Consider the following 24,527-nt stretch of genomic DNA (forward strand, 5'->3'; position numbering starts at 1 on the left):
AAGAAATGCATTTGAAAAACTAAAGTTAGAGCATGGTATTTCCTCATGTTGCTAGTCCAATACTTTCTCTTTCCAACCAAATTATGCGCTCTTTGCTTTCTCTTCGCTGTCAGCGAACGCTCTCAGAGCTCAGCGCTCAGCTCAGTTGTTGCTAGGTCGCTGCTGATGCTTCAGCGATGGTTGCAGATGTTGCTAGCAACATGTTGCTGGCTCATTGTAAGCGATGTCGCTTCGCGTATTTGTTTCTTTGCTTTTTGGCATCACCGCCGCATGGCTTGGCTTAAATTGTTACCAAACGCTTAATGATCTTCAGTTAAGCATCGAACTTTTACCAGACAAGTCGTGTCTGCGGCTTCCACTTGCCACTTCAACTCGAGTCGATTCCGCGAGGCAGCAACACCAATAGCTACACTAACGGAATACTAAAAACAAATAACACACAACGAAAGCATACAACACAAAAAAAAAAGAAGAGAAAAAAAAAACTGCATCATTTGCATAAAGCAAATAGAAAACGTTAAGTTCAAAACGCGCTGAGCAAAAGCTGATTTGAATTTCGATTTCAATTTTGAGTTCGCTTTTTTTGTTGTTTTATCGTCTTCGCATTTTTGACATTTCTCGCGCGCCAATTGGAAATTTTCCAAATTTCCATACTCTGCATCCTTATCGTGTCTTGTTTTAAATTGAATAATATACCAAAATAGTGCAACGATATTGAATCATACAATTGACATAACAATTGCAATTTGTTGCCGCCTCTGAAGAAACCCAGCCAAATAAATTGTCTGGCATTTGTGCGAATCATGCGACTTTTGTTGGCACTTTGGGGCACCTTGTGCCTGTGGGCGGTCTCCAGCGATGCTCAGGGATTTATACCACCCAATGGGGCAATACATAATGCGGTAAGTCTGAATTAATGATTGTGATTTGACAAAGATTTATGTGGAAATTGTGCAACGAAATAAGTTATAAATGAAGACACTAAATTTAATGATGGAAATCATTTCGAAATTGATAAAATAAGTTGTTGTTAAATATCTACAAGTTCTTAACGATTCCGTAAATTCACATTGTTTATACTGTTTTCTTTTACATTTCTTGAGCCAGCTTAGGCTTTTATTCATTATTGCAAAGACTTTACAAACTCGTTATATTTTTTATATTCAACCAACATCCTATTGAATTCAAAAATAGACCCACTTTGATACATACCAAATCAGGTGTCCCAGTTAGTCATAGATAAAGCTCTCAGGCCAAATATGTGCCAAAGTTTCATAGAAAAAAATATTTATTACTCAATTTGCATTTCCATTGAACGTTTGTTATGCAAATATTTATTGTAGCCGTTGTTTTTATTTTGTGAATTCATTTTTTCACCTTTTTGGAAGTTAGGCCAACAAAATCAAATTGACACAGATTTTTTTGGAGACTTACTTAAGATAAAGAAAGTTGCTGTTATTTAGGGAAAATCGATGCCAAAATCGAGTCAAAAGTGCGTCCATTGAGACGGGTCTAAATATTATTATGCAATAGGCTCGAAACGGAAATTAATATTAAATGAATTCCTATGGATTGAACACTTGCATAAGCCTCGCCTTTGGTCTCTGGTGGGGGTCTGCTTAAGCATTCAATTATTCAAAATATTTTCATATACATTTTCATATTAATTGTACAAATATGCAACTGAGCAGAGAGATGGGCGCCTCACACGCCTCAATGAACTTTCCCTTTTATTTATTTTGTTGTATTTTATTTTTTGGTGTTTAATGAAGATGCAAAGGAAGCGCCACGAAGCGAGCGGAGAGTAAAAGCCATAAAGTCATGACAACGTTTAAAGCCGCAACAGCAACAACAGCAACCAAAATAACAACTGAGGCAGATAATAAACCTGTTCGCTTGGACTGGTCAAAAAAAAAAAAAAGAAACAGAAAAAGATACGAAAAACTTTTATGCAACTCAGCTGCATTCTCAGCTCGATCTTTATCTGCTTATCTAAGATTTTGGGCAGATAATTTGTAATGCCTCATCAACAAATTGCTGGTCCAGCATAATTTATTGCCATTAGCTATTTGCTACTTATGAGAGTGCCAGAGCGAGTGTGATATGTGGTTGGATTATAGCTCAGTTTGCTGTTGTTGTTGGTATTGTTGTGTTTTGATTGTTGGTCAATGTGGCATCCGCTGTTATACTTAGTTTTCACTTTCATGGCCACCAAACCACCAAACTTGGCAATAGCTCCCAATCATTTATGATTTCAAATATTATTTGTTGTTGGCTTTGTTGCCTTTGATTTGCGGATGAACTAATGTTTATAATTGGGATTTTTTGTGCTTTTGTTAAGGCAATAGGGGTATTACGTAAACGCATTTTGATTTCAGCTCCAGGCCGTATTTTGTTATCGTTAGTAACAAAATAAACACGCTCTTTTTTTAAGTCACTTAAGATATTAAGCCAAATATCAATAGACTTCCTCGAGCACGAGATGAATCCGTTGAGAGATTAAAACATCTCAATGAAAGTACAATAGTCAAAACAATACAAATATTGTTACAATTTCAATCAGTTGAAGAATGTTTTAATACATTTATGCAGTACTTTATGCTTTCATAATCTCGCTTATATCATGGCAAATGCAATGCCCAATTGCATTTTCAATTTGCTGTGCTAAGCAGCACTTCCTGGGCCAACACTAACATCAACACTATTGGCAAGATTTCCATTAACTTGGCTCTGTGTCGGTGGCCAGTGGCCAATCAGGCGAGTCATCAGAGGCACAAGCGCACTTTCCCAATGAGATGGGATTAAATTGAAACTCGATTTAATTCTCATTCGATGCAACAACTAACACAACAACAGCAGCCCAGTCAACATCTACGAAGTCGATTCAAAGTGAAAAATAAATCACATTACCAACACTTTAAAGATTGAGTGTTGAAGAGAAGGGAGACCCTAATGGACTTTGAGTGTGATTAGCGCTCAATTACTTTATTTGTTTTTTCTGGCCCAGCAATGAGATCCAATTCGATGTGATTCAACTCAACACAAATCGATTCGATGCGATTTGTCAGGCGCCAGTTAACAAGCTTGAAGTGGAAAATTCGTGAGTTATTAATAAATAATTTGGATCTGAACTACGCTCAATTAACTGCTGGGCTGGGCAAGTGTCATCCTGATTACACTGAATTACAGTGAGAAGCTGCCAGTCGATCATTTATTTACTCCTGTTGCCAAACAACTTTCATTTTTCAACACAAATCCATTAACTGTTTGTTGTCACTTGAGTGGAACTCGAAAATATCTTTCAGATAAATATGCAACCCAAAAAATTTATAAAGATCTCTCGATTGACCCACTTTCCATGCTATGAAAACGAAACGAAACTCAACAGAAAATAAAAGCAATAACCTGCCAGAACGTCGAGCCCCGTTCCAAAGTCGCGCAAAAAAATAAGCAGCAAAAATGAAAAGAAATTACAACTTGAAATTTATACAAAAGAAATGCGAGTTGGAGCGGACAATGAACAGGTTCAAGGGCTGTCGTACTCGCATTCGTACCATTCAGAAAAACTATACAAAAAGTATCTTCTCTCAGTTGCCAGTTGTCGGTGGGTAATTTATAATAAAGTGCCCGCTTATAATTGATCGAGTTCAATTTAAGTAAATTACTAAGCCCATTACGATACTTGGTTCTAGTGAAAACACAAATATTTACTTTTCAAGCTCTTAAGGGAAATGGCAAAAACAGCAACAATTCGAGATGTAGTAAAATAAAAACTACATAAATGTTTTTATAATATATATACTATAAATAGTATATAGCACATATAGTACACTTAACACTTATCACACTTAAGATGTGTTCCATGTTTCAATCCATATCGAATAGAGTACTTACAGTTTATTTCCATGTTATTTTTAATTAAAATAAATTATTCAAAATCTCGCCAAAAAATTCGTGAACTAGTTTAAAGCAAATTCCTTACATTTTTCTATACTTGGCAAACCAATTTCATAACCATTTCATGCATTTCATTTGAATCGAAAGTGAAAGCAAGCACACAAACTTGGAATATTTTTATTGCCGATGGAGGAGATATGCATTAAGATTTTAAATTTGAAATCAAAGCAGAAACAGAGCGAATGAAATTGAAAATTAAAAACCAAAGCTATGCTATGGCAAACAATTTGGCAGAAGGGCCGTGGAAGAGGGGGCGGGTGACAATGGCCAACCCAGAAACAGAAACATGGCTTACCAACTAACCAATTGGATGATGGGCAACAGATGTTGGTCAATTTGTTGCAATGTTGAACAGTTGTTTACACGACACAAAAAGGCAACTGCAAAACGCTACGTGAGGCAATATATACATAGATAAGTATGTACATGCTGTATGCATCTATATGAAATTACTATAGTCTATACTCTCTTATACATACAAAACAATATAAGACTTAAAATTAAGAAATACAACCAAATCACATAAAAGAAACTTGAGACAGCTTCAACTTCGGATTCAGCTTCGTCTTTGTTTTTGTCTTCGTTTTGGACTTTAACTGTGACCAGTTCCTGTTCGCAGACAAAAGGAAGATGATGATGTGGCTGAAAATGCTTGCTTGTCTTTTTCTTGTTTACCAAAAAACCAAAAAGAAAAAAAAATAAAACAAAAAAAAGTTCGCAATGGGCCGTAGTTGTTGTAATCGCAGGCCGTTGCCGTTGCTCAGTTCATGTTGCTGTTGCTGTTGTTGCTGCTATTGCCGCAGCCAACTTATGTCAATAGGCAGCAGACAGACGGCAGCAATCTGGTCTGACACGTTTTTCGTTTAAACTCTCTGAAAACTCATGAAGAAATTTGCAAAAAAAAGCCAAAAAAGGAAACTCAACAGCTGCACAAAAGGTTAAGGACAATGGTCATGGCAATGTGCTGCGTACAATGGATGCAATTTCGAAAATAATAAAAGAAATTAAATATTTGTTAATTGCACCAGTTGTAATAATAGACCAGAGAGAAAACCACTTCAACATGAGCTGGAATTAATTTAAGATAACTTCAAAAGTCAACTGACATCAATTCAGTCACTTATTGGTTCTTCATGTTCATTCTCTAAAATTGCTAATGATGTGAAGTTGTTTGATAAATATTCTCAAGTTCTCATTTTATGCACAAACAAATAAAAATGATTTCCTGTGTCTTTTTCCCGAATATGCTCAATTATTAAGCCATTAACTTGTGCGCTTTTACGATGGAGTTACGCCTAAATTTTGCAGTCGAAAAACGAGCGATAAAAATTCACATGAACCGCTCCGAGAGAGGTGGATCGTTAATGCTTCTACTTGAGGCATCTTTCAGATAGTTGTATGTAGTTAAGCGATGCTGGGAAAAGAAAGTAAAAGGGCCTGCGACATAACTCATCGCTGCTTATTGACAGGCGACTCATTTTTCTGTTTTTTTTTGTTTTTTTTTTTTTTGATATTTCCAGTTTTGAACAAATTGTTGTTGTTACGCTGGGTTGGGTCATTAATAGCTAGTTGGGGACTTGCAACAAAATGAGTTTTGTTTGCGTTTTTAGCTCATGTCTTTTGATTTTTTTTTGCAACGAGGGGACTGATGAATGCCGCAATTAGTGCTGCAATGCGCTGTAAATATATCAGGGAACAATTTTCACCCACCGCCGTGGAGATTTGCCAAGCGCAGCAAGTGTCAACTTCCGCATTACTCATACGCCACGTAAAACTGGTTTTGCAATTGCAACTGCAGTCGCTGTTGTTGTTGCTGTTGCTGTTGCTGCAGCATCTTCTCGCCATAACTCAACACAAATATGGCCAAAAGTCAAACGATCCTCGTCGCCGGTCACGTAAGCGACCAAGTCCGACCAAGCCCAGAGACCCAGACGAAGCGCCTCCTGCGCTGCAACTTCCAACTTGCAACATTGCAACTGGCAAGTTGCAAGCAGCAACTGGCAACTGGGCAACTGGTTAGTTGCGGCTGTTGCACTTTCGTTTTTGTTGTTTCTTGTTGGCTGGGTGAAAAGTTTACAGCGCGAAAATGAAGAAGCGTTTGTTGTTGCTGCTGCTGCTGCGAGAGAGTTCCAAAACAAGATTTCAGCTATGCCGCCTCAAAGATCTGGCTGGGTTGGTTGGCCGCCTGCCTGCCTGTTTGTCTGACTGGAAGATGTTGCAAGCCAAACACGAGTTGCATAATTTGTTTTTCTTCAAATGCTGTTGTTGCTGTTACTGTTGTTGTTGCCAACAAGTCGTGGTGGGAGTCAAAGTTTTGTTTTGTTTTTTTTGTGGCCATTGATTTGCACTTTAATATTGTTTTCGAACGAAAAAATGCACTTTGCAATTATTTAATGACATTTTTGTGGTCGAAAAGGTGCAAAAGAAAATTGGCGAAAATGAAAACAACATAACAATAAAAATGTTTTTGAGCTGGAGAATTATGCAAAACACAATTGAGGCAATTGAACAGGGGGATAAGGTTAAGCAATTGTGGAGCGATCAAAGAACTATCGACGAGGCAAAAGCAAATGAAATTTTATTAAAAGTTTACGTGAACGATTTTCACCATGAAATCGAAAGCAAAACGCAATTTGCTCATATGATACGATGCGATGCGATGCGAGTGTGTTGCATGCTTAACTGATGCACTCAAATGCGCAGCAGATGCCGCAAAACAAAACAAATTAAAACGTGTATTTGCAAACTGGCAAATGCAACTGAAGAAGAACTGTAGACTGCAGGCGAAGGGAGGGGTTGGGAATGGAATATGGAATAGTTGTTGCTCTTTGCTCAGCGAAGCTTGCGAAAAGTGTTTTTGTTTTCTGGCTTTTCGTGGCAGCTTCAGCAGAAACAGAAAAATTGAAAGTGGCAGCCAGGCATTGAGTCTGCCACAGAGCTGCTGCTGCTGCCACTGCTGCTATTCGTATCTGGAGCTGGCCATTATGCGCTATGGATGCCACACTCGCCCAACCGCACTCTAGTGTGAAGTGGGTTACAGTCGACAGTCGTTGCCAGTTGCTTTGTCAGTTTGCTTTGGGGGAGGTGTCTCGGATCTCGACAGGCGCTAAGTACCAGCAACATTTGCGAGTGCTTTGACTTTTCCATTGGTGGGCGTTAAACTCGGCTTAGCCGTGAATTGTGCGTCCAAGAAATGCTTTCAAGAGTCACAATTTAAACAGAATTGCATCAGAGCTGAGCAAATATGATAATGCGATGATGGCAGTTGAGTTACTCGTAAAGTAGACAGCTCCGACTGCATAATTGTAACTTGCCAACTAAGCGGGTTTTCTTTTAAATGATGCAATGCAAAATGTTGGACTAAAGAAAGGATTTCTAATTCCGTTGCTAGCGAATTAAATTTAATTAGTGTTTGAGGCACGCGAAAGAATGCTTTGCTGTATAAACTTTTCTCTCAGTAAGTTACTAGGCCAAGTGAGTCTGGCAACATAAATATTTTCTACTTTATTAAAGTTGTAATGAAGCATTATTAGCCAAAAGAGCAGCTGAAATGAAAGACAAACATTTAGCGTGCAACTTGCTGCTTGTGGCACTCAGAAAGTTCTCACGCTCGGCAACTTTCTCATCAAACATATGCTGCATTCACGTGATAAACATTCTGTCAATTTGCCAACTGCACTGCGGTCTGTCATATCAGTGGACAACAAAGTAAGCCAGGTTATTAACCGCTAAACAATGGTCAGACAGTCTCCCGTTAGTTTAGCTAGACGATGACATCGTCTTGTTCAGGTAATTGCTAAAAATTGTCACGAACTAAACATGCGAAAGTTTACTGACTCTGCTTAGGCTTGTGCATAGCAACGAGTGTGGACCTCGGTCTCCAGACACCACGGACCACGGACCTCAGACCCGAGAGAGCTCTTCAGAGTAATTTGCATGTCGGGACAGCGCTTAATATCGTTTCTCGGAAAAGCGAGCCAGCAAGCGAAGCAAGTGCAATGTTTGCGTGACCAAAAACTGGGCACGAGTTCAGCTTAAGTATTTGGAAAATCAGCAGCCGCATTAAGCTTGTCTCATCACTGGTTAAAATAATTAAATGCAAAAGAACGACTCTCAGCTTTCAGTTGCACACTGTTAACCTATAAATTATGCATTCCAACTGAATATTATTGTATATAAAAATGTAACACACAACAAGAGTTTCCATTTCATTGCGAACAATGGCAGTCCAATTGACACAGAGCCGCAGACTGAAAAGTGTTGAGTGGAGTTTTTCAGTTTTTCAGTTTTCCAGCTGGTTTGGAAATGCAATCGCATGTTGAAGCGACTTCGGGCTAATGCTAATGTGTAATTAATGCATTAAAATGAAAATTACTAGAAAGATCTTAAGCGTAAAGCTGCAATTTGCGGCTTCGGATTCACTGCGTCTTTGGAATGTTGGAGAAAGAGTTAAAAAAAATGCATTCGCTGCGGGTATTTATATTTTTATACCCGCTGACCAAATATTTCAAATGTAGTACTATATCGATATACCAAATACTATATTATTTGGTATATTAATAAAAAAAGAATCCCTCTTTGTTTTGCGAGTATCTCACTGTTGAGCATACTCAACTGTAGTTTTCTTACTTGTTTTGCTTACTTTAGTTGATTTTAAGCGCCTTTAGCACATTTGAAGAAGGTGAACAGCTCTCGAGTTCTACACAAAATGATGATGATGAGGGAAAACCCTAATAACTCCTAATTAATGCAGATCTTTGGCGATCTTGACGAGCCTTGCAGCGACTTCAAGGTGTACTCAAGTCAATCCCACGACAAATCTTAGTCGTATAATAGACTACTTAATTTTAATACCGAAAAGCAAAAGCGTTGCCGAAGGTCAAGACTTGCAACTCATCTGTACAAATAGCGTTAGTTTAGACACAAGTACGTTGGCTTATTTCTGACCCATTTTCAATGGCTGTGACTGTGGCTGTGGCGTCAATTGCAATTGAACGCCTCAATTGAAGTGACAGCCCATGAAAACGAGTAGACAAACAATCAAAAATTGAATAGCTTTCGGTTCGAAAATTGTATTTATTTTGTGCTTTTGTGGTCGCAGAAAAATTGCACAAAAAATGTCGAAAGAGGCGTAAGAAACGAAACAAAAGATTCCAAAATTTTTGTTGCTTATTTTTGATGAGCGTGGAAAGGTTGTCAGACGCTGTTGAGTCGTGTTGGGCGTGGAACTGTCAATGAAATAGTGCGACTACAACTGCGAAACTAGTTAAAAGTTATGAAATCCCAGTTGCCCAGCAGGTTGCCAGATCATGCAAATCCATAGAGAGTGGAGCTGAAGTTGGAGTTGGAGTTGGGCAAGGCTGAGCAATTATTGAACGATTCTCTTGGCTCACTTCGAACTCGTGATGCTCGACGCTACTGTCCAGCAACAATTCGCTACAGAAGATGCAAAGAAACGAAGATATAAGATAGAAGACACGCAAAGTCAAATTTATTGAATTGGAAAGTAAAATTGCAGTTAATTTTGTTATAACTATTTAAATTTATTTCTGCAAATGTGCAGCCAACACGCAAATTTGCCTTTAATAATTATGTGTATTTTGCTGAAAATACAACAAAACATTATAATTATTTATTATTTGAGTTATGCTGAGTTGTAAATTGAAAGTGTGTTTGGCGAATTAAGTTGTTGCCTTGACAGTCTGATGAAGCGTTTGATTTGATCATATGGCAATAACAATAAATTTTAGAAGATGCGGAAACTGGCGAAAGGAATTTATTCACAACTGGTTTCGGAATATCGAAAAACTTGCGATTTCTTCTTAATGATTAACTACGAATATTTGGCATATTTCTTGAGACCACCCTCACGAACTTTCTATTAACTTTCTGCTATTACCCTTTTGAACTCTGCTCTCTTTTTTTTTTTGTTTGCTGCTCTTTGCATGGTCTTTACTTCATGGCTTTTTCGCTAATTAATTTCTTCAACTTTGCGTCAGATCTCGCTGTGGTCAAAGCAAAAAACTCAACAAAAATAAAGCAAAACACATCTTAGAGAAGAAAACAAAAGTTCAAGAGGAAAAACTTCAATGCAATTAGCCATATGAACATTTAAATTAACTGGCACATAAACCTCGATACTCACATGCAGCTCAAAGACTGACCAAAAACTGGGTTTATTTAAATTACAATTACGGTCGGTGGAGGAGTAGGAGGAGGGGCAGGTAGAGGTAATAAATCTTCGTAACTCGTTAAGAGTGTCAGACTCTGTCAAATTAGGCATGGCATATGAGAGTAGGTAGCACTATGTGTGTAGTAGCTGCCACCAAATACCCGCTGCTGCTGCAACCCGCATAATTTTCCCCCCTTTCTGAGGTGAAGGAGGAGGGGGAAGAGGAGGAGGCGTGAGCGTGGGCGATTGCGTTGTATTTGCTCCCAACATGGCCATCGGCATTTTGTCCCAATTTCAAAGTAATTTGCATGCATTACATTCAATTAGTTTAGGCGAAGGCAACGCAACGAAATTTGCATGCCGCATCGGTTTGAAGTGCTAACGCTGACGATTGCGTTAATTGTATCTGCAACTTGTTTTGTGCCACAGGCGTTCTTGCATAAGCCAGCCAGCAGTTGTTGCACATGCGCCACGAATCGGCTTCGCATCTCGAAGATGCAAAGCATTCGCAATTAACCAACGGCTGCAGTTGCTGCCACAACTAACTATCTAAGTTACACACAGATATACAAAGCTGCCTTGACAGCCGCCAATCCAGGTTAATCATCATTTCATACTATGTTTTGGGTTTGTTGCAGTTACCAAATAAAATCAACTGAAAATATCGAAAGAATATTTAAATATAGAATTGTGATTGTAAATTCTTAAATGTTTTTGGTAAAGGTTTATTAATTTAATATTAAAAGTGTTATAAATGTTATTGAGAGATATTTTGTAGCATGATTTATTCTAATTATAAAGCTGTGATTGCAAATTCGTTTTTAACTTTACTTCAATGTGTATGTAGCATAAATCGATTTATGTGATTTATATTTGCACAGCATTTTATTATTTGTTGAGCAATTTATAAATGTAATTGCATATACTATATATTTAAAATACAAGTCAGAAAGTGTATGGTCAACTATTCAGTTTAAATAAATGAAAACAGTGCGAAATTATTACTATATTATACTAAATAATACAATGTACAAATAGAAAAATATACTGAAGACCCCATTTGGTCAAAATAGGTCAAAATATTATACACGAGATTGTTAGCTAAACCCGATTGCAGTAGCCATAATTTGACGTACAGATGTATTATTTATTTTTTATTATTTATTATCCATCGCATCCCAGAGAAGATTATATTGGTAATCATTTTAATGTAATGTAAATTCTAAAATGTGTTGCTGTTATCAAATTCCGTCATTTGCAAATTCCATTGCATCTTTGTACTCAATTTATTTGTTAAACTTTTATATTTTCATTTCAACTTGTGCATTTACTAAATTCTTTTCACTTTGAATTCCCAGTTAAGAACATAAGCCAAAAAGAGATTTTTCACATTCATTTTGCATTCCATTTTATGCCTTTAGTCCGTAAATTGGCTGCAAAATGTTAGGCTCGAAAATGAAGCAACATTTTTCACTTGTTGTTGCTTACAATTTACAAATAAAAGAAGACAAATCGTGCTAATTTATAAACAGTTTTACGAGCATTTTGCTACACTTCGTCTCGTTGCTAAAAGCGGGACAGAGAGAGAGAGAGAGAGAGAGGGGAACGAAGCGATAATATCAGCAAAAGTTTGACCAAGTTTCTTTTTTATTCCAAAGCAATTGTTAAGTAACATTTGTGATTGTTGTTGTTGCTTTTAACTGGACTTATTGTTATTTGTTGTGCCTGCAATTGTTTCACTTGCTGGCGGCAATTCCATGTTGTTGTTGTTTTTGTTGTTGTTTTTGGGTGGCTTCTTTCGCTTTCATGTGACCGGTTGAGGCATGCGATTCGCCTCGTGCCTCACCTCGCGGCAACTGGACTCCAGTTGCTTTTTCGTAGATAGGTGTAGGTGTAGGTGTTTGCTAGCAGGCATTTGCTTTTTGCTTTTGGCCAGACAAAATTTCAGTTAATTACACAATTTTATGTAAATTTCTCTTTTGCTTGCCGCGGCCGCTGCCTCTACTTTGGTTGTTGTTGTGGTTGTTGTGCATTCTTTTGTGCGGCCACGAATTAATTACTTATTTGCGTAGCAAGCAAAACTATTTTGTAGGCAATTAAAATGCCTTTAGTCTGGGGATCTCCTGGGTTCGCTTTGCTAACTGCAGTCATTTGTCGATAGCTCAGCCAAAACCAAAACTAAAAAACTGAAAAAGTGAAAGGCAATTGCCAAATCTTTAGATTGACCAACAACACCACAAAACACCTCTACAAAAAAAAAAAAAAACCAAAGCAGTCGTCAAATGTTTATTATGCACACTTTAAGAGCAGGCAGCGTCTGTCTCTCTATGTTGAGTGTGTTGACAGAAACTGAAGCTGTTTGTGGCCATTCTGAATGGATCACAATTTATTACTGGCTGCAATCAAAGTGCCATTTAAATGATGTGGGCACGATTTCTGCGATCGAGTTTTATGATCATCGATAAGATGCGATTATTTCGACTTGTTAGTCAATGCAATTGCCAAACAATAGTCGCAACGTGAACAATGATTTTTAAAGCAGCTCTAAGTCTGTAAATTTCGTAAGCACCTTGATTGAATTTATTGAAGAAATAATCAAAAGTTACACAAAACAGGCAGAAGATTAATTGCTTAATCTAGATATTTAATGTGAGCTGTTTTTTCAGTGTTTTCTGGGCCAATTAAATTCAATTTACAAGTCGCATTCAGAACTGTCCATCAAATCACCGAAAGATACAATCACAGTGCTCATTAATTATGCCCAAAAAAACAAGCTGTTCTAACTTTGACTCATGCATCTGCAGCATAGATGATTGCAACATACGTTGAGCCGTTGCAAACTACAAACTACAAGATTCCCCCGAAGATACAACCTTGAAACTCCACGAATGACCAAAAATGTAGGCGCCCTAGAAAAGAAGTTTGAAAAACAAACGAACAAACGAGCAAACGTCAACAGCCGGTAGCAAAAATTGCAGATAAAAAAAGAGAAACATGCATAAACAAAAATGCAATCAACAGGAGATTGAGACGGGGGGGATTGGACAGGAAATACGAAAGGCAGCGGGAAACGGGGCCAGTCGAGTAGTCGAGTAGTCGAGTAGTTTCACAGATTGGTTGCCATTGGCCATTGACGTTACCAAAAACAGAAACACTCTAAGATGCAGACGTATCTCACAGATACTCGAATAGTCATGGCCATTACGCAACCCGGTTAGCTTTGGGGATTTGAAGAATTTACGGCCACGGAGCACTTGGGTAACTCTTTAATTAACAAAAACGAGTAAAACAAGGTAAGCGCCAGTGGCGTTTGTCTGGCCAGGTTGTTTGCTTCTGATTTTGATCCATTATATTCTGATTAACATACACAACATAAATGCTCACTTAGTGTCTACAAATCACTTTCACTGCGAACGCCACGAAACACAAAACACGAAAGAAACAACGAACAACGAAAAGAAATTTTAAGATTTGAAGATTGAAGATTTCGCTTTCATTGGCTGCTGGGCAATCGGGCAAGCGTAACCGCGAAACCGAAACCGAAACTGAAACCGAAACTCGACTCAAATTTGTTGCTCTTTTGCTGATGTGTGATGCGATGCGATGTGATGTGATGTGAAATCAATTATGACGTATTAACAAATTAGTCAGATTGCCAGCGAGTCGTGTAACTGACAGATTTAACATCATGGCTCAACGCCCCGTCAAAAAACTATAGAAAAAAATTATTAGAAACAGAAAAATGTTTTTTTGTGTGTGTATATGTTTGATAAATGCCGTAACCGGCTTTTACTGCTTCCTCGACATCAACTTCTTCTTCTTCTTCTTTGGGTGGTGCTTCATGTTCATGTTCCAATCTCATGTCCGATATAGACTCATTAGCATAATGCTCGTTTGATATGACAGCTCAAATATGCAACGCTTTCGTAATAAACTACAATTTGAGGAACATTGGATAAATTTGAAGGCGGGAATGTGGTCTTCCCCTTTATTTTGCCTCTTTTTATGGACTGCAACACTTTTGGGTCTCGTGAAACTTTCTTTGTTGCCCAAAACATGCCATAATTTATGCTGCACAGTTATTTGTGGCTTATTAAGTAGACATTATTGAGTCAACTGATAAATGAACTGGCTCTATTCATCCGCATTTCCCAAAATGACCTTACCTAATATAGGCATTAAACACCTTGTTTACAGTGTTGTGTAAGAATCAATATTTAATCTTTGAAGAGATCGAAAAAGAGAGAAAATTATTTAATTTTTTTTATACAATAGTAAACAATATATATTAGGCGCTACATTGATTGAAGGTCGTGTGGGAATAAAGAAGAAATAATTTCTTTAATTTTATAAACTATTTATCGCAGTTAAACTATAAATAATAGAAAATTGTGTAAGAATAGAGAAAACAAAATATTTTCTATTTTCCAAACAATTTATCATGCGATTAAACACGAACGAAAATATTATTATTTTGAATATTGTTTTGTCAGTTGTTTTAATTTCTAAGCAGCTCTAGCTAGAGGGATCGAAAGTTGTGTAAGAATAAAGTAAAAAGTCGTTTAATTATTTCATAAAAAAAGTTAACTTCTTTTTCAACGCTTTATAACTCATCTTAGCAGCAGACAGTTAAGCGATTAATTTGTGTCGAACTGCCAATCATCAAAACCATTTTCACCAATCCAAACTCAATCAAAAGCCAATGATTAATTGATTGCTGCTTAAACATGGCCACCGTTTGGATATTTTCTGATGATCTGGTGTTCAATTCATGGAGAACGCCAACTCTTTAATTGTCGAAGCATTGACACCTTCAAACACAAGAGCAGCCCACGACGACAATGACAATAGCAACAACAATCGACTAATGGGTGTCGTGTTGGCATGTGACAACAACACAGAAGCCACACCTGACTATATGTGTACATATATATATTTATGGTTATGGGAGTCGTTAGCTGGGCGCATGCGTAGCGTTGAATGCCGGGGATTGGCATGAGAAGAAATGGAGAAAAAATTTAAAAAGAAATGAAAGTGTTTTGCATGCGAGAAAATACTGAGAGCAAGACGCTAAAGCGTGAAATTAACATGTCCGTAAGATTCCAGCCATGAAATATGACGCAAATTATGGAACCCTTTTGATGGAGTTCACTGACTGACTGACTGACTGACATGACTTACAGACAGTCCAGACTCGGTGTCCGGCTTGGCAGTGCCCATGTTTTTTGGGTACTTTGATTGATGATTGATTGATGTTTTCACCAGCTGAGTAATTTGTCAGAAAAGACAAAAACAAATGGCAGGGAAACTTTGTTGTTTTGTTTTGTGCTTAAAAGAAAACCTCAATACACAAAAAAGAAATCTCTTGTGTTGAAAGAAGCTGACCTATTGGGATAGGTTAGATTCCAGATTCCAAGTACCAGAAGATGCAGTTCGAACAATTGGAAACCCCGCCAACAACTTAAGCTCAAGCAGATTAAATGAAAGCCCAACAATCAAGAATCTCATGCAACACCTGTTTGGCTTCACAGGTAGCTGAGACAGGAGCTCAATCATTATGCTGCCGCTGGTTGTTGACTCTGGTTGCATAAGCAGCAGTCACAGTGGCAGCTTCGACGGCTTGCCGATGATGAGCTGCATCATTAGTGCCAACAACATAATTAACATGCGCAAAGAAAAGAGATGCCAAGGAAAGGGAGGGAGGAGGAGGCTGGGGTATGAATCGTTGAAAATCTTGCAGACGCATGGAAATGTCGCAAGTAAGTGCAAAAGCCATAAGATTTATGACCCTGGCAATTAAATTATGCATGCTGCTAAGCATTTTATAAGTCCGCACTTCTTGCCTATGAAAATTGCGTTGAATAATGGCTGTAAAATGATTTTCGTTTACCTTTTTTTTTTGTGTCGTCGAGACATGTATTGTTTTCGCCGAATCATTTCAGACTTGATGCGATGCGTATACGATGCGTATGACAAGCAGTTTGAGCCAGAGATTGTATAAGCTCTTGTGGCACTGCGAACAGGGAACAGATCCCAGACGAATCGCAGCAATTGCAGCTGGAGATGTTAACTAACATGAAAACAAAGAAAATTTGTTGCATTGCAACAGCAAATTGAAAGGAAGTGCGAGTAAATAGCGCCAGTCCCTGGCTCTGTCAGTTGGCCAACCAATGTCTCAATCCATCATCTTTGCGCAGCATTTGACAGCTCTTTGAAGATCTCACATACAAACATTTACTCAACTCTATGACTTCACTAAAACCACGCTAGGATTGTTTGGCTTTTATTTGAATTTATTACAATAAGTGATGAGTTATCACAAATGAATACAAGTAAATATAAATTGTAATTGTTTATTTACGTTGGTTGTCATCGCTGAAAAGAAACTTGCTATAGATGAATTATAATACAATTCAAGTTGTTAGCTTACAATTTAAACCAAAATCAACCTTAATAGAGAAATTATAACAAATTTATTACGAGTAAAACAATTCATTACAATTTATGAAATAAATGCAGTTTGATTCCAACACAATAGCGTAAATTAATTTGCCTGAATGAAGTTATTACCACTTTAACTTCAATAATTTTATATTGTTTTAATGATTGCACATGCTCTTCACTTGCAATAGCTGAGTATAATAGTGATATATTAAGTCTCAACTGTTAAGTTAACATTTCTGTTATGTATCTTAACATTTTGATCAATTCTCAATCTGTTACCTTCAAAATATTATAAATTTGCACACTTGTGCACCTCATTCATTCGGTTCTTCAAATTTAAACTCTTGGAATAATATAGTAGTTCGATTTTGATTGTTTATTGCATAATTCAGAGTCCACAAATCTCAGTGCAAAACTATTTCGAAGTTTCAACTCTGATATATAAATAATCTAATCATCTATGTTCATCAAAAGATTACAATGTTGTATTACTGATCTTTGAAACCAACTGAAATTTTAGTCAGTTTGAGGTGAAAAATTATTAGACATAACTAAAAAAGTATTAACATTGACTTTATATGCAAAATGGTCTAATTAAGGAAGTAAAACAAAGTTTCACATTTAAAAAAATAGTGTAATTTACGCAACTACATAAATAAAATAAGTTTAAATCAAAAGAAAATGACAATTGTCGTTTGTAAGTTTTGTATTGTCGATAAAATTGAGCGCATCTTCTTCTTGTACTTCTTACACCTTTCATTCCGCAATTAGGCATTTTGTTGTTTAATTGTTCGGGCAATTATAATTCGCAGATTGCGGAAATATAACAGCAGTATATATGTATATGATATAAGGATGCGGGTAATAAATCAGATCATTAACTTGCTGTGACGTGGTTAACTTACTCTCGATTCGTTAACCTGTTACAAGTGGCATTATTCAGAGCAAGTTTTATGACTTTGACTGGTTTTCAACCCACTTTTTGTTGTTGTAAATTAATAGACTTCAACTTGGCCCCAAAGGACCCCAAACAATATCTTGTTGTGGCCAGCTGAAATGGAGCAAACGAACTGGCTACAAAACTGGTTCAACTCTATTAATCCAAGTTGGGGCGTTGTGGGTTAGTCCACTTTTCGAGCATTCAATGGCAACGGCAAATTTGTGTGCCAGTTTTCAATTTCGCCGATAAATCTGGTTTGCTTTGCTGTCCAACTGAAAGGGGATTAATGTCAAGCGAGTGATGTAATAGAAAGTAGTGTTTATGAAATGATGCGAGCATTGTTGATTGATTGTTTCTTTTAACTCTATTTCTTGCAGCCGTCTTTTCATAATGCGCATCGTCGTCAACTGAATTTACCGCAGTATAATCAGCAAAACTTTATCCAGGCTGGCGTTGAGTTGCCCATACCACCGCAACAGCATCAGCAACATCAACAGCGCCAGCATCATGGACATCAGCAATCCCATCAGCCGCAGCATCATCATCAGCAGCAGCAGCCACAGCAGCAGCATCGCTTTGCCCAATACCCACAACAACAGAAGCAGCAACAACAGCAGCAGCAGCCGCAGCAGCAACCGCACAGTAATCAACAATTCCAGCGTTCGACTCAAAGTCAACTGCAAACAGCACCACAATATCCACAGCCCCAGCAACAGCAGCAGCCGCAGCAGCAGCAGCAGCAGCAACAGTTGCCTTCGACTGCCAGCAATCTCGACCTGCATCATCAGAACTTCTTGGACTTGCGCAACTTTGCTGGCTCCCAGCAGCTGCCGCCACGCCACAAACAATTTCCGGATGCACGTCTGCAATCTACCGCATTTCCAGCACCAGCTTACCAGCAACAACAGCAACAGCAGACACTGCAGCAGCAACAACAACAGTTTGCTTTCCAGCAGCCACAGCAGTTTGGCCAGCAGACTACGCAGAAGCTGCCAAGTCAGTTGCCCGTGCCCACATTCCAGACTCTCTCGCAGCCACAACAACAACAGCAGCAGCAACAACAGTTCAGCTACCAGCAACAGCCACAACAGCAGCAACAACAGCCACTGAGTGTGCCACAACAGCAGCAGTATCAACTGACACCCCAGTTGGGTTTGCCATTGCCACAACTCTTCAACAACCTGCAGTCGACGCCGTTCCCCGTGCAGCCATCGCGTGAAACCTTCCAGCAGCAGCAGCAGCAGCAGTTGCAGCAGCAGCAACAACCTCTGTTCACCCAGCAACAGCAACAGCAGCATCAGTTCATCAATAATGCACCACAAGCACAGCAAGCTGATCAAGAGTACAAGCAAAAGATTATACAGAAACACGAGCAATTTGTGGCCAAGCAATACGAGAAATCCCAGCACAAGGTGCGCCAGCAACATGAGGAATTCCTGGCTAAGCAACATGCCATCAAGCAGCACGTGCTGCCCACCATCATCACTCAGCACAACAATTATCCACCCCAGCAACAGTATGTGCAACCACCACGCGGTCGTCCCGTTGCCCATCCCACGGAATACAATCAGTTCAACAGCGCACTGCAGCAATACTACAAGGAGCATCCCACAACAACGACAACTACAACAACCACCACTACCACTACGACAGAAGCCAGTACCACGCCCAAGAAGAACATCTACTCACAGGTGAAGTCCGAGCTGGGCAAATACAACAGTCCCAAGTTGGTGGGCAAGAAACCGGTTAAGACTATTGCTCGCGAGGATTTGCTGAAGCAGCTGAAAGCAGCTCTGTCCGAGACACCACAGCAGCCACTGACGGGCAACAAGACCTACGACGAAATGGATCTGGTGTTGCCCAATGGACAGCGTGTGCAGGTCATTCGCACCACGGATCCCAACCTAGTGCAGGGACAACAGGCCTACTCTCAGGAACAGTTACAGACGTTGCTGGCCCAACAGGCTTTAGGCGCGGAGGGAAAGTTGAGTCTCAGTGATGTTGCGCCCACGAAGAGCAAGGATCTGGTGCTGCCAGGTGGTGGCAAGGTGCAAATACTGCGTTCCCCCGATCCACAGGAGTCGGATACTTTGCCAGCTGGCGGACTACCCGGCGGTGTTGATCTCTCCAGCTTGGCGGCTTTGTATGGAGGCGGCGCAGGTGACATTCAGGGTGTCAGCAATGGAGCCAACAGCATTGCCAGCTCGGCGGTGATTACCTCTGACTCGGATGATCCACCAACGCTCGAGGAACTGGCTAAGCGTGGCCTTATTCCCGATGGCTACGAGATCGAGGGACTCAGCTCTAAGACCACACCCGCACCACCCACACTGCCGCCAAAGAAGAAGGCCACATATGTGTATCTGGAGGAGCAAGCTGATGGCAGCTTCAAGATCCAGGGTGTTAAGGCCAATGGCGAGAAGGAAACAAAGCAAACCGGTGCCGAGGTGGAGAGCATCTTGGAGCGCATTCGCAGCGGAGAGATTAAGCTGCCGCCCTCTGTGTACCGTCTGACCTTGCCCAACGATGAGGTTGTCGAGATCAAGAGCGGAAAGATCATACAGACCACCACCACACGTGCCCCAGTCATCATTCCCAGCACCACTCCCAGTACCACAACCACAGCTAGATCCACCACCACAACAACCACAACGCCAGCGCCATTTATTTCCCGTGGCACACCCAGCAATCATCGCCAGTATCATCCGTCGCGTCTCTCAAGCACCACCTCAACCACCACAACCACCACGAGCACCACTAGCACTCCGTATACTCCTCGCTTCCCCAGCTTGTACGAAAGCAGCAGCATCCCAAGCATCAGCGCCAGTTTGGTGCGTACCACGCCAGCGCCTATCTACAGCTCGTCGCCAATCACGCAATCCCCGCAGTACATTGCGGGCGCATCCACGCATCTGCCAGTGGTGACCGAGCGTCTGGCTGACATTACGCAAACCCCTGAGGTCTTGGCTCAGACACCCGCTCAATATGCTGATGCTTTGGTTCAGGAAACGGAGAACACTGAGAAGGCAGCCTCGACTGTTGGTGCCTCAGTGCTGTCAAATCCCAGCGAGGATCTGTTGCAGATACTCAAGAGCAATGGATTGTTTGCCATGGCCAAGTATCTGCGCCAGAGCGGACTGGACAGCATACTCAACGAGACGGGTCCCTACACCATCTTTGTACCTACGGACAAGGCGTTCAAGAATCTTCTTGTTCAACTTGGAGGTCCCGAACGTGCCGAGGAGAAGTTCCGTTCCAATCCACGACTGCTGAGTGGCGTAAGTTCAAATATATCATCAATCTTAATGCTTAACTCACTGTCTTTACTGCTCTTTACAGCTGCTTTTGCATCATGTTATTCCCGGATCGTTTGAGATTGCTACGCTGCAGGACGAGATGACTGGCGTCTCCTTGGCTGGCACTCAGCTGCGCGTCAATCAGTACAATATGCATGATCAGGAGTGGAACGATGTCACTGTAAGTTTAACCTTACAAACTGACAATGTAATTTTCTTACTAACCCTCAAACTTTTCTAGCTCACCACCATTAATGGCGCGATGGTTGTGCTGAACAAGAAGGACATTAAGATACCACAAGGTGTGGCCCATGCTGTCGATCGTGTCATGTTCCCGCTACCCGTTGGAGATCTGCTGCAGACGCTGCAATCGGATCGCGAAGGTCGCTTCTCTAACTTCTTGAAGATTCTCTACACCTCTGGCTTGTCTGAGAAACTGCAAAGCAAAGGTACTTTTGAGTAACAGCTGTAAATAAATAAATCCTATCTAAATTGTTTATATTGTTCGCTACCTTAGGTGTCAAGACTTACACAGTGTTCGCTCCCGTTGACAAGAGCTTCAGCGAACTGGACTCGGACACGCTCGAGAAACTCTACACGGACAAGGAGGCTGCTGAACAGTTTGCCATGAAGCACATTGTGCCTGGAGCTCTCTTCTCGGCCGGCATGCGTTTCTACCAGGTCAAGGATTCGTTGTTCACGGGCAAAACGGTTGTGTTGCAAAAGACTTCTGCTGGCAAAATCAAAGTGAATGATGCACAAATGGTCACCTCGAATATACCGGCCACCAACGGTGTGATTCACGCTTTGGATGGTGTCCTGGCGTGAAGCAATTAGCTTGGAGATTGGCCAATTTGTGGGCCTTGTTATTGCAAATTTTGTTTAGTCCATAAGTTTTTTGGTTTGCATTGACCAAGATGGGGGTATCTTTATAATTATCACAAAATCAATCAAAAATTGTTAGTGAAATCTTGCCACTACGTGTATAAATCGCAATCTTATAGTAGAGAATTGGTGCAAACATCAGCAAACACAGCAACAGCAACGACAATAATCAGAATATTTGGGTGCTTCCACAATGAGTTCTGTATTTTTTCTTTCGCTTACATAAACAAGTCATTACAAATAGAATTAGTTTAATTTAAGTGAAAGACTAAACAGAAGAGTGTAAAAAAAAAGAAAAACAATGTTCTGAGAACGAAGACAGCATTGCAAATGGAATAACTTTAAGATTTTTATATCTAATTTATTATTTGGGCATAAAATCCAATTCGAAATTCTGTTAATTAAGAATTTTAGTTAAGTTGATTTGTTTTAAATAAATGTAGAATTAAATAAACTGTACAGTATAACCAACCCGTTTTATTATAATATATAGACAAATATTGAAATTGTTTGTTACATGCATATTTTCAAACCTTTAAAGCAGTTGCTAACAAGAGTTTAGAACCCTCAACAATTGGTTTCATCGGTTTGCGCATACGCTAAGTTTATGCAGTTTTAAATTAACTGTCCAAAGCTGGTTTGAGTAATTGCTATTGAACGGCTTGGGTCAAACTGTACTAAAAGTTGTCTGCTTGGCTACAGTTTGAAGAATATTGGAATTTCGAGTGAAATTCGTTTTAAAAAGGTTAACTCAATTTTATGAGATTATTATTATATTTATTAGATCCGGATTGATCGTTCAATATATAGCAAATATTTTAAAGTTAGCTGCTAGGTTATATCGCGTACAATATACAATAACTAGATCTCAAATAAATATGATGCAACAAAATTATTCAATTTTAAGTAGCTGATGGAGTTGAAGAGCATTTTATCTGTTTGCGGTTGGAAATTAAAGTAACTCGTTTAAAGAAACATAATTTTTGATCAGCCCTAAAATCCGATGCCATATAGTCTTTCTTTGTAAATCCAAATAGGGATACCAAAATTAATAGGAGTGTTCGTCTTGGTGCAAAACGAATGATGTATACTTCGAAGCATAGTGCACAGCTCAGCATTAAAGGTAATATACAAAACTGTACAGTTTTATGATAGTATTCCTCTAATAGCTTTTTGGGCTTTTTAAAAATGTTTAATTAATATGATTCCTGTCCAATTAAAAAATAAACAATAAATTACAACAAGTGATTAATATACATATAATTCTCATAAATTCTTTATTAAGTCGACTTTTAAAATGTTTTTTTTTTTTTTGTGTTTTGTCTTTTTTGTTTTCGGACTTTTATAATCAGTTTACTTTTCTATGCAAATACCAATCCATTATATTATAATTAATAAATTTGTGTTTTCGTATTATAATAGTTTTCGTTTTGCGTGGCCAGCAAATTTATCGAATCTCTTTGCGCCACGCTTCGTGTAATTAATATTTATTTATTTGATTAAATAATTAAATACTTTTGGTGTATTTTGTTATTTATGTTATTAAATTCTATAATTTGCTTTGCATAGCGGTTTTTCGATTTGGTTTTCTCTTGACTCGATTTAATTTCGGATTGTATTGTATTTTTACATGCACATTTATAGATGCAAAAAACATTAATGGCTATTTGGTATTTATGTATTTTATTTTATATTTCGTATGCAGTAAACGAACCAACACAATAATGATCTATACAATGAATAATAAGAATAATAATATTTATTTCAGTAAAAAAGTCAAAATACAAAATCAAAAATTGAGACAGTATAATGAAAATAAAATTTATAATTTCATAATTTTAATAAAATAAAAAATTGTTTTTTCGAATTTTTTTGTTCACTTTTAAATACACATATACCAACTTCTATGCCATACCATTTTTATATATTTTTTTACACATTTTTTTGTTTTAAATTTTAGCTTAGGCTTTTGTAATAATTTCAGAAAGTATCACCCTGTGTTTTCTCATAGTTTCCCATATATTTGAAATAATGTTTTTTTTTTTTGTTTTTATCATTTTTGTTATGCTTGTTATCTTAAAATGTTTTTTTTTTTCTAACTCGATCATTTCATCTCTTTTGATACACTTAAAATTTACAACAATACTTCAACTTAATTACATACAATACAATATATTGTTTTTCGCTTTTTTGTATATTTTTTTTATTTATTTATTTTTTTTTAACAAATCGCGCACATCAAACTGGGCCGGAAACTGTGGCTCTATACGAGCATTTAAAATGTAATAAAAACTTGTAAAATTTAAACAAAAACTTCAACGTAATGCGAGTGTGAACATATTTGAGTGACTGTCTTTTTGTGTGGGTGGCTATTGTAGTTTTACTTTTAGTAGACACTGTAGTAATGTGACTTGCTGCTTACGATTTTGTTTTGTTTTCATTTAATTATTTGATATTTTAATCAGAGTTAAGCTTTTTAATTCAATATCTCGCAGTCGTTACTATGAATGGAACATGCAAATAATATAGTGCTAAAAAAATTAATTATGTTTAAATTTGATTTGTTTTTTTATTATTTATAGCGAAGCTGCGAGCTATTGAACTGCAAAGCAAAATTCTGTTTTGCGGCTGCGACAATTGCAATATTAAGTGATTGGTTTTTTGGTATTTTTGTTTGGAATTTGTTGGTATTTTGTGGTATTTCGTATTAATCATTTTGTTTATCCGTTAATGCTATTTGTAATATGCTGTACGTAGTTTGGAGGAAAAAACACTTAAAATGTTTGTGTTAAAACGAACATTGTTTGACTATTTTTGTTTTTGTTTCTCTGTA

General features: G+C 38.4%; 1 protein-coding gene across 1 annotated transcript; it reads left to right on the top strand.

The window, feature by feature from the left end:
* The first annotated feature begins 313 nt into the window (after positions 1 to 313).
* LOC117565560 (uncharacterized) lies at positions 314 to 22,163 on the top strand. The gene is made up of 5 exons (XM_034244728.2): positions 314 to 902; positions 17,891 to 20,791; positions 20,853 to 20,990; positions 21,051 to 21,258; positions 21,327 to 22,163. The coding sequence occupies exons 1-5, from the start codon at positions 804 to 806 to the stop codon at positions 21,635 to 21,637; spliced, it is 3,657 nt and encodes a 1,218-aa protein (XP_034100619.2). The 5' UTR covers positions 314 to 803; the 3' UTR covers positions 21,638 to 22,163.
* The last annotated feature ends 2,364 nt before the right edge of the window (positions 22,164 to 24,527 follow it).

The sequence above is a fragment of the Drosophila albomicans genome, chromosome 2L (genome assembly GCF_009650485.2).
Source record: "Drosophila albomicans strain 15112-1751.03 chromosome 2L, ASM965048v2, whole genome shotgun sequence".
In the NCBI taxonomy this organism is placed as follows: Eukaryota; Metazoa; Arthropoda; class Insecta; order Diptera; family Drosophilidae; genus Drosophila; species Drosophila albomicans.